Source organism: Salminus brasiliensis, chromosome 22 (assembly GCF_030463535.1).
Source record: "Salminus brasiliensis chromosome 22, fSalBra1.hap2, whole genome shotgun sequence".
Lineage (NCBI taxonomy): Eukaryota > Metazoa > Chordata > Actinopteri > Characiformes > Bryconidae > Salminus > Salminus brasiliensis.
In genome coordinates, this window is record NC_132899.1 from 17,249,067 (window position 1) to 17,264,150 (window position 15,084).

At 44.1% G+C, this 15,084-nt stretch overlaps 1 protein-coding gene across 23 annotated transcripts in view; it reads left to right on the plus strand.

Moving 5' to 3' along the window:
- Positions 1-15,084, plus strand: part of tcf7l2 (transcription factor 7 like 2) — a 93,079-nt gene that overhangs the window by 74,459 nt on the left and 3,536 nt on the right. For 3 of the 23 annotated variants that reach the window (XM_072668196.1, XM_072668204.1, XM_072668211.1), the window contains 8 exons: positions 1,564-1,666; positions 2,633-2,719; positions 7,753-7,878; positions 7,992-8,151; positions 8,825-8,932; positions 10,330-10,378; positions 11,172-11,222; positions 12,450-12,522. In XM_072668196.1, coding sequence (XP_072524297.1) covers positions 1,564-1,666; positions 2,633-2,719; positions 7,753-7,878; positions 7,992-8,151; positions 8,825-8,932; positions 10,330-10,378; positions 11,172-11,222; positions 12,450-12,522 — 757 coding nt within the window. Of the gene's footprint in view, positions 1-1,563; positions 1,667-2,632; positions 2,720-7,737; positions 7,879-7,991; positions 8,152-8,824; positions 8,933-10,314; positions 10,379-11,171; positions 11,223-12,449; positions 12,523-13,117; positions 13,192-13,712; positions 13,775-15,084 lie in introns of those variants that run through there. The other 20 variants (XM_072668190.1, XM_072668199.1, XM_072668192.1 and 17 more) reach the window with 18 other exon arrangements.

The following is a 15,084-nucleotide window of genomic DNA, read 5'->3' on the forward strand; positions in this document are numbered from 1 at the left end:
CGCTTCTTAGACTTACAGAGCAAAAATCAAGTGTTCCTGAAGCGTACCTCAGTTTTCTGATTTCAAAAGCTGAGTATCTCCAATTGGAACCAAAGATTAACTAATGCCACTCTGGAATGTGTGGCCTAATCATGGGAATCGTATTTGCCTTCATATACTTTTTGGAAAGACTTGCAATAGGCCTTTGCAGGTTCAGAGGCTTGAAAAACATGATGATTTTCAGTCCTCTGGCCTTAAGTAGTTTGTTTAGATATGAAAAGCAGAAGACCTTGATGTTGAATTGTCCTTTATAAGCCCATGGCCTTACCACTGCTGAAAAACGGCACTGGATTCACTCTGTGCTCTGAGTCAGCAGAATGACTATCTACAGGAGCTAAGTTAATATTAGCTGACATAAGCTTCATCCAGTTAGAAAGGATCAGGTATTTTAAGAGATTTTGGACAGCTTGTATGTAACTGAGGGTGGGCAGGATTATTTCCAGGATGTTAGTTGAGCTAACGGTAGTTTTCTGATTCTGTATGGAAACAAACATTGCACTGATACAGCTATTCATTCATGAATAACTGAATTATGAGAAAGCTAGACAATTTATCTACTCACCACCTCACTACACAGGCCTTGTGTACACTCTTTCTAGTTTTGTGGGTTTTCTAAGACCAGACGAGTATAAAGTCACCCAGTGTTGAGCTGTGGAGTAGTGGAACTGTGTTCTCTGCAATGATTGTGCTCTGCACAGTACTTCTGGTGAGCTGGAGATGAGATGAGGTGGTGATCAGCCAACATCCTGATCTGACTAATGCTCTTGTCGCTGAACGTAATTAAATCCTCACATCAGTGATCCAACATCTAGTAGAAAGCTGTTCCTGGATAGCAGACAGTTACTCTTAGTTTTAAAAGAAACTGAATGAGCAGGTGTCCCAATACTTTTGTTTGTATTGTATTTCCCGCTGGGGCTAACTTGTGCTAAAATCTTGGGATTTTATTTGAAATGTTTGGGAATACCCAGGAGCTGTGCTGTTTGAGGAGGTTAACCTGCATGCATGCCCCAGTGACTGGAAACTCTTGAGCCCAGCACAGCCTTTGGCCTGAATTCCACTGCTAATCTTTAAACCTCTCTCTCTCTCTCTCTCTCTCTCTCTCTCTCTCTTAAACAGTACAGTGTAGGAGGTGGTGCTCATTTCTAAACCACAATTATCACACAATTAACCCTGTGATTCAGCAGACGAATGTGACAGGGTACCGTTATCCCCCTCTTCCTCATCTGTGTGCTACTTTGTGGCTGCCTCCACAAGCTTTGATCAAAAACGTGTTGTATAGCGGGCTACATGCGAGCACAGTCTTTTCTCTTTTTTCCCCTTCCCCTCCCTCCTCTTTCTCTCTCTTTCTCTGCCCACCTCTCTGTGATGTTGACTCCGTTCAGTTGTACCTTCCACAAAGCACACTTTCAGCAGTCAAACTTCATAATGGGATTTTCCACTGCCAGGACAGAAGTGGACCAAAAGGTTTTTATTTTTCACAATGTTCACCCCCTCCTCTTCTCTGCAATTCTCTTGTGGTTGCAGGAATCCCAAGGCCTCCACATCCTCCAGATATATCTCCCTACTACCCTCTATCGCCTGGCACTGTCGGCCAGATCCCCCATCCACTAGGATGGTTAGTACCACAGTAAGCACAACCATTTTTTCTTCTTCTTCTTCTTTTGTCTTATTGTATTCATGTCTTCATACATGTTTGTGTGTGCTCTGCTGTGTTTTATTGCCAGTATGCTTAAAGCAGCAGTTCTTAATTCATTTGTTGGTTATATAAGACTATTTTATTAGATTATATACCATCTCTGGCTCAGTTCTAGCACTGCCATACCTTGTTAACAACCAGGTTCAGACTTAGGCTTGGTCACAGTACACTGCAAAATCTAGCTCCATCCCACTCTGCAGTTTATACATTCAAGTAATGCACCTCTGGGGCCCACGGCAATGCACTGTGGCTTTTTTCCTCCCCTAAACCCTAAGTTGCTTCTTTGTGGCAAATGCTATTTTGCATGTCTCTGTATTGTCCAATTAGAGTAATGAACTGTGATTGCCAGTATTTTACCCACAATTCCACATGGGGGCTCTCCCCTGGTAACTCTTGTCAACACTTGTTAATATGACAAAAGGCTACAAATTAAGCTCTGTTAATTTAATGTTTTCTCACCGCGATCTAAATACCGAGAGAGGCCCCGAGCGCAGCCGCGGCCCTTTGATTCCCTGCACTTTATTTTGGTATAAATTTACATTCATTATTGTTTGTCTTTGGATGTGTAGACCTCAATTAGCGTGATGGCTCCATTAAAGGGCCCGGCGCTTCTTCTTTAATTATCACAACAAAACACCTAGTTCCAGCTCAGGGAGAGGGGGCTCCATCGACACCAAGCACGGGGTTATGAAATTTAATTAGCCATTCCTATCAGATTTGTGGCATTCAAATTGTTCGGAGTTTGCTTCCCTTTGATCGGCGCTCTGCAATCCCCTAGATTTTTGTTCTGATCAAATGAGAATAAAGCCGCCTGCATGGAGAGTGAGACGTGGTGAGGGTTTTTTTTTTTTTTTTTTCATCCCTTCCTTTACCTCCATCCCTTTCTTCTTTTCCCAGGCAAGGTCAACCAGTTTACCCAATCACGACGGGAGGTTTTAGACACCCCTACCCGACTGCCCTCACTGTCAACGCATCCATGTCAAGGTGAGTTGCATCTTGGGACAGCGCACATGGGGAGAATACTAGCTTGGGTAACGGGGCACGTCAAAAACGCGCCATAAACTTTCCCATAAGGAGAGGCCGCTCACGCCTCAGCGTTCAAAAAGACCGTCCCCAGCGCTCTGCTCTCTATTCAAATATTAATTATTGTTTTCATTTTATAATGAGGCCCCTGAAGAGCGTTTACCCCTGCTGAATGGTGGAGGATGAGATAGGACTGTGCAATGTCTTCTCCACTGTTTTTGGCGCTGCACAATAAATAAGTAAATGAATCCATTGCTGAGCGTTAAAGGCTGTGGGGCTGGTGGTGTTTGGGGTTTTTTTGGACTCTGAGTGAGCGCTTTGTGGGGGCCATTAGAGTCCAGCTGAAGTGGAGATCTGGACACAAACGCACCCAAGGGAGCATTTGTAGGACTGCGTGTGCGTCTGTCTGTGCGAGTGGGAGAAACAGAGCGAAAGAAAAAGAGCGTGTTTGTTTTTCCTGTCACTGCAAATGCTCCCTGGGGGTTCGTAGCTGCTTGTGTTGTGTGAAGCAGGAGGGGTTAACTGTGGATGACAAATCTCCTTATGGTTTGTTGTTTTTAATGTCTTTCAAAAACAAAAGAGACGCTGGAAAACGCAAACCGTTCCATATGGCGGCTCCCTCCGCCCACTCCTTCAACCTCCTCCATTCCCCCTTCTCAGTCCTGCAGCATGTCACCCTCAGCTCAGCCTAGTGGTGGTGATGATGATGTTGATGATAAGAGAAGTCTGAAAGGCAGAGAGAGCGAGAGAGAGAGAGAGTTAGGCCTGGATTCTAGTTTATAGAAGCCCCAGTGTCTCCAGACAACGACAAACTCCTATTTAATTGCAGTGTGATTGGAAAAGCAACTCAAGAGGGCTGGCCCTGCAGAGCCACAGGACGTTGATGGATAAGTATGAGCAAGGGAGCAAGAGAAATGAGGGGAGAGGGTCTGTGTGTGTGTGTTTAAAAAAAAAAAAATCCCATAAAGCCTGACCTGAGGTTACTGTGTATAGAAGAACTGAACGTTCCCAGTTCTCTGGCTGAAACCACACATATCTTCCAACTGCTGACCGTAAACTCATTACTGGCTTTAGCACATTTGGTAAACTTAGTCAGATTTCTCTTTACTTTCTTCCTTGAGCTGCAGCTGGAAGTAGAATAATTACAACTCACTGCTGGTGTCAGGAAATCTGGTAGCCCACTGTAGATGCTATGTAGATGCTTATCTGGGCTCTGAACTTACAGTCAGCTACCATAATATTGGCCTTAATCCTAACTGTAACACTTAACCTCAACCCAAAACCTCAACCATAGCCTTTATACTAATCATTAGCTTAGTCCTAAAGCTGTTTTTCCCCAAAATGTATGAAATGTATAGAAAGTCATTCTTAGTGTCATTGCTGTCTCCTTAAAAACCCTGTATCTCTGTTTTGGCCATTTGGACATAATGTGAATCTGGCAGTTCTTCATGATGAATGGACCAGTAGAAATGCTCCAAAAATGTCATGGCATAAAATCTTTTTACATTGACTTCTATTGAAAGTTACCAAGCAGCCAGAGCCTGAGAGAGCACAATTGGCCGTGCTCACTCCAGGTAGGTAAATGGCTCGCTCTCCACATCCCTTTAGTGTGATGCTGGCCATTCAGAGCGGGGTATCTTAAGAATTGGGGAAGAAAATTGGGTAATAATATAAAGAATTTCCAATTTGGAGACACAAGGACTGTGTGAGATAATGTAACAGTAATTTGTTTCAGATAAATCTGGACCATTTCTGTTTGTCCACCTGTTTTGACATGTTTAAAAAAATGTTTTTTTGAGAAATAGCAATAAAGGGTAACATTACAGCACTACAGAATATTATTTAAGAATGAAAAGCTTCATGTGATGTTGCTGCAGGCCCTTAAGGCTGCTCCTCACTCCTGCAGGTCAGTGCAGACAGCAAAGGTACCCCACATGCCCTGGGTTGTGTGGCCCATGGCTCCGGAAGGCTGCTGTGTGTGCCTTGCTGTGGCTGGCTAAGCTCTGCTAGCTACGCACCCAGGTGTCTGTGTGCGCCTGCAGACAACGGCGCTGCTGCTGCTTCTGCTTCTGCACCAGCCTCCAGTGGACCTGGGCTTAAGTGACAGCTAATTCCCCCCTAATGAGCCCTTTATATTGTGATCATCCTATTTCCAGTGCTGCCTAATTGAATCTGTTGAATGGGGGCTAGGGGGATTGGAGCTGGGCTGGGGGAAAGCTAATGTGTTTTGATAATCTGTAATTGAATTAGCATAGATTAATAGGTGGTGGTCTCCTGTCTGCGTGCAGGGAAGGTGCTTTAGCATGTTTGTGTCAAAAACTGCAGTGCTTGCGCACACATACACACACACATACACGCCAGACCGGTGCACTGTCACCTGCATCCTGGAAAAATAATGAACGGCGGGAGAAGCCTTAGTTAATTGTGTGTGGTTTTTTTTTTTTGTTTGTTGTTGTTTTTTTCCTGTGTCAAAAGGTTACGAGAGAAAGAGAGCGAGAGAAAGAAAAAAAAAGGAGGGAAAGAGTGAAATGAAGGGGTAAAAAAATGGGAAGAGGGAAACAAAAATGTGAGAGGAAAGAGAGGACAAGATAGAGAAAGGTGAAAAAATAAAAAAAGTGAAAGGGAAATGAAGAGTAAGGGAAAGAAGCAGAGAGAGGGAGCTTGTTTTAGAGGCTTTACCCTCTCTGTGCTCAGCATTAGCTTTGACCTCCAGGGTCCTGGCTGGTGGAAGCCGTCCAGACATTTGTACCCCGGCTTCCCATGTTTGGTCGCAAGAACCCCTCCACTCTTTAGCGTCTGACAGGCTGGCGTTTAGTATGCGCTTTAGTGTGCAGGGCTCATGTAGCACTCTGTTCCGCACCCAGACACCACCGCAGCCTCCTGAAATATACATCGGAAAAGGCGAGCAGAGAGTGGACTTGGATCCGGCAAATGAGCTACATTATTTTGATAATGGGGTGAAAGACGAGCAGGTCCATCACCCGTCCCGAGTGGCAGGGGGAGGAAGTGTAGGCCCCCTGCCCCCCTACCCGTGCCTGCCCTTTGATATGTTCCTCCATCTGCACCTACGCTCCGAAGCGTTGGCTTTTCTGGGTGTGGGGGGGTGGGAGTAACACCAGCAGGGTCATTATACATTAAACAGGCATGGGGGCCACAGCTCCAATCGGCAATTAAATGGCACTCGCTGACACACGGCTGGTGAGGTAGAAGATTGAGACGTCTGAGCCTGCAGGGGCCCTCTCCCTCTCTCTCTCTCTCTCTCTCTCTTTCTCTCTCTCTCTCTCTCTCTCTCTCTCTCTGTAGGGCTAAATTGGTGGCAGTCTCTGCTCAGCACTGATGAGCTGGATGATGCCCTCTGCTTCAAAGAGATGGCCGTCTTGTTTAAACCATAACCTGGGCCTTGCTACGGCAACGGCACAGGGAGGAGGGGGGGAGGAGGGTTGTGGGGTGTGGGATCAGGGGCTGCTGGGACAGTCAGGAGGGGAGAGAGAGAGAGGGGAAAATTGGACGGTGGAACAGAGGAAATTTTAACAAGTATGCAGGGAAGGAGGGGTTTCGGGGGTAAAGGGGGATGGGGGGTGTAATGATTGCGGAGCTGGAGCTATTGCACAGGTCCCCTCAGTAGAGGCAGGCGGGCACATGACATGGCGCAAACACAAATGTGTCAGGGATGAAGGGAGGAGAGAGGAGTGGAGAGGAGAGACTGGGGGAAAAACACAGTCCCCAGAGAGTGCCTCCAACAGAAACTAGTTGTTCCTTGTGAGTTTATGCTCATCATTATATTCTGGCTCCAAGCCATGCAGCCAGACTCAGCAGGATAATGAGCTGTTTTTTTCTCTCTCTCTTTCTTTCTTTTTTTTTTTTTAATATTCCTTCTCTTTTTTTTCATCATCTTCCACTCCTATTCTCAGCTGTGTGTATGGCACGCACACACACAAATATAGCAGCCTGCATGCTACCCTATCACACAGGAATTTATCTAGGCTTTCTTCAGGCTAATTACTTTGTGTTGGGAGACAGTGTGATGTGTCTTTAAGATCTTATTAAAGATAATCTTCTCAATCAGTATAGCCATGGGAAATTGGTTTTATTAATTCGATATGTAGCAGGAGATGGAGGGGAAGAAGAATGGCCACACCAGCTCTGAACCAAAAATATTATTCTGAATAAGGCAAAAAGATTTCTTTTCTAGATTATAAAGATTATAAATGGTGATATTCAGAACATCTGTGTTTTAAATGCAAACATTTGTCATCCACAGAGGCCTCTTCCTACAAAAATGGTCTTAAAGGGGAACTTCACAAAGTTTTCTAAGTTTCTGCATCATTAAATAATCAAATGTGTACAAAGTGTGCAAGTGCCATTTGATATAAAAGTGTTCTGTTCTAGAGAAATGTCCAGAATTGTTCAGGGTGATGGCGACAGTAACCAGAAGTCCAAACTCTTTATTCAGATTATAGTGTACAGATTTTATTACATTAAATCTTTACCAGGGTGCTGCCTGAGACGTGCTTTGGTTTATGATAGTTTGGAGAAAGCTTCTGGTCTAAAAATATTGTTTAAAAATTCCTTAATGGCGGAGGGTTACAGGGTGTTGTAAAGCAAAGTGGTTCCCAAAGAAAACTTTATTTCCTTTATTTTACTATCAAACATAAATTTGAATATTTCCTCACATGTAGAACCCACATTTATGTACACTAGTGGCTGATAAATAGTGAAAAAATAACACAAATTGTTAACATCACCACCCCCTGGTTCCTGTCGCTAGTCTGATGCATTTCTCTACACACTTAATTTTTACCTCAAACCACAATGAATGACGTGTACATCACTTTAGGATTTAATTATGCAGACATGTTAACAGTGCTGACATTCCCCTTTAATGTAACCCTTTAAACATTTACTGAGAGTGTATCTTTTTGTGTGTGTATGTGTGTCCACCCCCATTTCACCCGTGTCCACTCTGACGATTTACACAGTCTTCTCTCCTCCAGATTCCCTCCCCACATGGTGCCCCCTCACCACAGTTTGCACACCACGGGGATCCCTCACCCTGCCATCGTAACGCCCAACGTCAAGCAGGAGTCCTCTCACAGCGACATCAGCACGCTCAACAGCTCGTGAGTCCACAGATTTGCTCTTCTCATACTTTCATATACTGACCTGTTCCTCAATCCAAGCTGCTATTACTTCCCAGTGACATCCCTTCATCTATTGCCCTTTCTGCCAACAGGAAACATCAGGACCAGAAAAAGGAGGATGAAAAGAAGAAGCCACACATAAAGAAGCCCCTCAACGCATTCATGCTGTACATGAAGGAGATGAGGGCCAAAGTGGTGGCAGAATGCACGCTGAAGGAGAGTGCAGCTATCAATCAAATCCTGGGCCGAAGGGTGAGGGTGCCACAGGCTGCACAAACATGCAAAAATGCCCATACACTATATGTCCAAATGTTTTTTGGACACCCTTTCTAATAAATGCATTGAGCTACTTTAAGTTGCACCCATTGCTGACACAGATGTGCAAACACACACAACCTGTCTAGTCCCTGTAGAGAATGCCTACCAATAGAATAGGTCTCTCTGGAGCAGATTAGCATGAAGCTATTGACAGCATGCCTAATGCCAGGCGTGGACTAGAGGAGTGTAAAGCCCCCAGCATTGAGCTGTAGAGCAGTAGAACTGTGTTTTCTGGAAGGATGGTGCTCCATCCAAAACCTGAGGTGAGATGGTGATTATCCAGTGGTTGACAGTTACTCCAACAAAAGCTGCCATATTATATTTAGCCATATTCAGCTCAGCACATAGTGACATAGTGAAGTACTGAGAGCTGGTCACAGCTTCGTCTTTAGAGAACACAGTACAGTTCACTTGCATTTCCACCTATGCTCAGATGTAATCTTGCTCAGTGATGCCATCATGTGTAAGTGAGCTGTCATTAAACCAAAGGAAACAGGCTGAACTGAAGCAACCAAAAAAACACTGAAGTCTTCAAGTATAAAACAAACATGAACCCACTGTATTCATTTAGTAAGTGTCTGTTTTTTCTGTGTGTGTGTTTGTCCAGTGGCATGCACTGTCTCGAGAGGAGCAGGCCAAATACTACGAGCTGGCCAGGAAAGAACGACAGCTACACATGCAGCTCTACCCTGGCTGGTCAGCACGTGACAACTATGTAAGTTTTTAAGTTTTCAACATGTAACGCTCATTTCTCCCCTCAGAAATTTAGGGACTTCTGTTACCTGTAATTCTTCCAAAAACCTTTGTGCAGACCTGTGCCGCTTAACCATGCTGGAATCTAGTAGATATTTTCACCCTCGCTCTGACAATTCAGACTACAGATGGCATAATACCATGTTTTGTTTTCCTGTACCGATACAAATTTTTTTTTATTATTATTATTGAAAATCTTCACTTAAGATAAGCACCTAAAAGTAGGCTATCATGCTCAAGCTGCTCAAACCCCATAGAAACAAAAATACAGAGCTAACAACAGTGTTTCAGACTAGATTTGAATCCGCTTCTTTTCTTTCTCTCCCTTTCAGATTCTGTTACCTACTGGTACGGATATGCCATCTCTAGTTCAGAGCATGTTGTTTCATTCCCCACTGTCCAACAGATGCAGAATCACCTTCTCTTACAGTGGAGATGTAGCAGTTTAAGGGCAGGTGCTTGTGATCCTTCTCTCGGCAGCAGTGTAGCATCTGATCTGCTGTGCTTAGCCTCGTTCTGCAGTGGGGTTCTGGGCTGCTATCATTAGTATTCCACTGCTTCACCTAAAAAAAAGAAAGACGAGCTCAGATCAGAGTAATTAAATAACCGCAGGGCCTAAACGCCCCACAGCTCTGATGAAAGGGAACGTCTCTCTCCACCGCTGAGACACCCCGAATGGAGAATGACCACACCGTTTTGTGGCCTAGACGGATCCTCGCTCTCGTCCCGAACGGCCGACAAATCGCCCTCCGCCCCAACCTGTCAGTTCACTGCAGCCTGCTGACTTTCGAGGCGAAAAGGGAAGACCTGCTGAAAAAGAGCAGTTTTAGTTCAGTGAACTTTGAAATGTCTGTATCAGAAGGAGATTATTATTAAATACGTACTAGAGTACAGCAGCTTGACCCAGTCAGCGGTCACTAGCATGTCCGGCAGAACTCAAACCATAAGTAGGCGATGATTTTTATTTATTTATTTTCTTCCCCCTTTCCCAACAAGGCTGAGATGCAAGCAGTCGAGAGTAGCTGCTCTCATCCTCTCTCAACTCTCCCCGCAGTAATCACACTCTTTCAAAGAAACCTCGAGAGCCTTAAATCGTTTCACAACAGAGGGGAAAAAACTAAGGAGCAGCTCGAAACAAAGGAATAAACACAGAGAAACAGAGAGAAGAATAGGGGGAGAGAGAAAAGGGAAAAGTTCTGCTCTGGCCTGCAGTGGCAGTTCAATCCTTCAGGCTCCAGCATGAATAAATAAATGAGTGAAAAACACGGGTCTCTCTTGTTCATTTCATGTCTCAGCCCTTTTCTGCAATATAATAACTAAGGTTCCTGTCTTTCTTTTTTTTTGGCGGCTAACCAACAGGGGAAAAAGAAGAAGAGAAAAAGGGAAAAGCAGCAAGCAGAGGGCAATGGTAAGTGAGCTGCAATTATGTCTCATATTAGAGCAGATCCATCATCTGTCACAAGGGTGACATCTCAAAGATAAAAGTCTGGCTTTTTTTTTTCTCCTCTTCATCCCTTTTTTGTGCCTGCCTCATTTTGTATATAGTTATGCTACCCAATGCAATATTTACACGTTAGCCTGCTTGTTATCCCCCATCCTAGCCTTATGTCGAGCACTAATAACATTGAATATGCATGACCTACCCCCTTCCCACTCCTCTCAAATATCCCCAGCACACCAGTCGCACCCCTCCCTCCCTACCCCCAAGTCCCTCCTGGTCTCTCATGGCCCAGACCCCCCCCCCCAGCATTTAGCCTACTGTGAGATGTGTGTTTTGAGAATGTGTGTGAGTTAATCATGCTGCTGAAAGCTGGTCCTGTGCCAGCGCTGACCGTGCTGCCATGCCTGTGTCATGCCAGTGAAGTGTGCTTCATGTTTGTCCTTCTTGAGTGGTTGTAACTTTGGGCTGTGCCTGCTGCATGCTGCATTTTAGAGTTAGATGTCATTTTAATCAAATAATAATAATAATAATAATAATAATAACTGTGTGCAAATCACCCATATTTTCAAATTAAGGAGGTTTGCTGGTTCTTTGATTTCCTTCATTTTGACATTCTTCTTTACGCTGGTCTTATGATTCTGAGTCTATATCTATATTGTGAGATGTGAAGGAGAAATGCGCAGTAATGATTGTATTTACGATCTTTTCCCATTATGGAATCGCTTTTGAAGGCCTCTCTATCTGTTCTTTTTTGTTTCAGAACACAGAGAATATTTTCCAAATCCTTGCCTTTCACTCCCTCCGATTACAGGTGCTAATGTCATTTTAAGTCTTAAATTACTAACTTGCTTTTTTTTCTTCCCCCTCTTTTTAGTTTATGACCCATTGATTTACACGTTTGTGCAGTACCCTGTATATGTAACATTTCTCTCATAATGCTAGCATATTTTTTCCTCATGTTATTTGGTCTTTTAGTTCTATTCAAATATTACACTTATGATTTGCTTAAACTCTCCCTTTATTTTGCTCCTACTCTATATGTGTATTCAGTTATGATTATGCTTCTTTCTCGTCTTCTAAAGAGGTTAAGAGTCCCATACTGGTAAAGCTCTCCCATTTAGCAAACACCAGTTGCAGTATATTTATAGAAAAGACTGTTTCAAAGTCAGCAATCTTTGAACACTGAAAATAACCAGAGATGTTATCAGGGTAAACCTCCTTAATCTACTGGCTTCAGTAGCTGCCCACTCCCCAGCATTGGAGCAGCTCAGCTCTGTACAGCCTGACTTAACGCTCCGGGCCTGCCTCCAGCCCCCACTCACCACCACCCTGCTCCTGCCCCTTGCCCTCTTCGCCCTCCTCATGGACTGGCATGAGAGGTGGATGAACGCAGGCCCGAGCAGCCAAGTTTAGCAGTCTCTGGCTTTGTAACGTTTCACTGGCTGCAACTAACCAACACTTCCCCTCCTGGTTGCTTCTACTCTGCCTCTGCTGCTTGCTCCCCTCCATCCCCTCATCCCCTGTAGTGTCAAACAGAGAGCTAATAATGACAGGCCTAACCCAGATGGCAGACTTGTAACCAGATCTTTTTTTTTTTTTTTTTATTTTATTTTATGCTGCTCTTATGCATACTTTTTTATTTTATTTCTACAGCCTTGCTTCTCAGATTTCTTTTACACTGACTTTTATTTTGACATTTCTGCTAAACTGAATTTTCTGCCTGTATACATGCTGTTCCTTTGGTTTGATTTCTGATTTTTTGACTTTGCTTGTGGTTTGGCCTTTCCTTTATTATTAATATCTATTATAACTTTTTTTAAACTAATTTCTGAAGCACTAACAGTAAATAGCAGTCCTTACTGTAAAGGAATACTGCACAATTAAATGCCATGATTTGAGCCTGTCAGTGGGGGAAAACAATGATAAAATGCCATGATTCCGAGTGATTTTTAGATTCACTGGTTTCCTCTCTCTACACCTTTTTTTCCTTCCCATTTCTCCTTCCTCTCGCTGGCTTCCTCCTACTTCACCGGGTCAGACCTGAGTGCCCCTAAGAAGTGTCGTGCACGCTTTGGGCTCGATCAGCAGAATAACTGGTGTGGCCCGTGCAGGTGTGTATCTGGTGTGTGCTGGCAGGTACGCTAGAGCAGGTGACAGCTGGGGAACTTTTTACACTGGCACTTCCTCTCTCTCTCTCTCTCTCTCTCTCCACGCCACCCCTTCCTCTGCCAATCAGCTGCTTCTGCCACATAGGGAATGAGTGTGCTTCATTCAGCCGCAAGCAGACTGTATGAGTGCGCTTGTGTGAACGGAGCGAGTGCGTGCACATGCAGTCGCAGGCATGACCCAGGAATGATCCAGGAACCGACACTGGTACAGTGTTGGGTTCTTCACAGAGATGGGCCGCAGTCAGTTGTATCACAGGGCACGCATGTGTGTGTACGTGTGTCTGTGTGTGTGTACTCATATCGAATGATGTCTCAGCACAAAAAAAAAGACTTCAGTTGGAAGGGGAAGTGGCTGAGAGGGGGTTGGGATTGGCATCCACTGGTAAGTGTCAGGGAGGTAATGCCAGTGTCCACAGCTGTAACCTACGCTCTAGTTACATGCCTTTGTTTGTCCAAATGACATGTCCATTTTTTTTCTTTCTCTTTTGTTTTCCTTTCCCTTCTTGTGTTTGTGTGTCTACCTTTTTTTGGCTAACAGATGCAAATACCCCTAAGAAGTGTCGTGCCTTGTTCGGGCTTGACCAGCTGGGTTTATGGTGCAAACCCTGCAGGTATATTCCCAGTGCCACTCTTGGGAGGATCGTTAAACTAATTGGTTTCAATTAAGATCAATTTTTTTTTTCTTTTTCTGGTCACTTTCACCACCAAATGTGTCTCCTTCTTCCAATCACGTCAGCCTTGTGTTTTTTTGTTTCTTTTTTCTTTTCCTTCACTTTACATGTGTTAGAAATGGTTGATTTTCATAGCTGTCTTTCACTCAATGAAATATCTCACATGCTGTAATAGAGCAGCTGGAGTCCTGGGGCAGAAAATGGCTCAGGTACTGTGATCTCGATCAGGCCACTGTTATCGGTTTTATATGGGTTGCTGTTTTTCAGCCAGTCTTGTTCCTCTCTGACAATTCTTTCAGCAACAAAACTCATTGTCCATATGATCCAAAACTACCGTCTTAGTTCGGTCCGTTGAACGATCCATTTTCTGCCCTTCGCTGTATAAACTTTGCTGTAATGTAGCCTCTTGCACTCACTTCTCACTTCCCCTCTCCCCTCCCTTTCTGATAACCCTCTATTCAGCCCCAACCTCTTGTCTTTCTGTTCTAACACAAGCAGTCTTTGAATTGGGAATATGTTGATGGTAGGTATTTGTTTCTGCTAAGTAATACCCTTCTCTGTGTCACACTTGTCAATCTCTCCACCCCTTACCCTTATCACAGATGCCAAACATTGTCCTGTTCTGTTCTGTTGTGTTCCACGTCTGTATGCTGTGTTAAGCCCATTCCCCATTCCCTTCCCCTGTCTTTTAGCCCACCTTACTTACTTGATTTGTAACTCGGCTCCACACAGCTGTAAGACATAAACCTAAACGTCACTATCTGACTATTACCTCTTAACCAGCTGGATACTTTGGAGTATAGCCTAGGTTTGAGAGTGTGTCCTTGCACAGTGCCCTACGTACACCGAAAAAGAGGAAGGGTGTTTTTGGATGCGCTGGGGAGAAGCTGTGGTAATTGTGCCCTTATTTAGGGAGCTGGGAGGTTAAAAGACCCCACTCAGCTCTGTTTCCTGAAAGATGCATCTGGTGTAATTCCCCTGGAGATGCAGAAATCAATAAAGAACACGGGAAGATACTTAGAATCAATAAGGATCTTAAAAAATGGATATTACTTTATTTGCAGCCTTTTGACAGGCAGTTAGTGCAGTGCTAAGCCTGAGATGGTCTACAGAGTGTGTGGGCCAGCGGGCAGAGGACTTCAGACCGCTAGAAAGTGGACCGTTTTTAAAAATGTAATAACTCTTCCGAGCTGTACTACCCCAAGATGAGCTCTGCCATTACCACATACTGTACATCATTTCATTTGACTGTCATTTCCCATTTGATTATCATTGTGCTTCTTCACAGTCCTGTAGAGCTCAGTGCATGTCTTCAGTTCTGCATGTCCTCTGCCTATACAGGATATTATGTGTCTGGACCAAGATGTCTGCCTTGTTCTCCAACTCTGTCCATTTTCCTCTTACTCCTCTCATCCTTGTGCCTCTTAAATATGTCCCCCCTCTCTGTCCTTGTCCCTCTGCCTCTCTCTTGCACTTTTGTCTCAAACCTATACCTGCATAAGACCAGGCAGGGGTATAACTTAGGAAACAATCCTTACCTGGATTTGAATAGGATTTACAATGAACAAACCTTCCTCAAAAAAGGGTTACAGTTATTTTCCCTGAACTCCATCTTTCATTGCTCTATAGTTCCCCCTGTCTTTCGTCTTCCTCTTCTCTTATCCAATGTTTTGTCTTTCTCTTGCTTGCTGAGTCCTGAATAGTTCAACTTGGCCTTTAGGCAGGATAAATATACATATATATATATATATATATATATATATATATTTTTTTTTTTTTTTTTTTTTTGTGAAGGGGGCTGGGGTGGAGGGGGGTGGTCAGGTCAGGCTAGGGC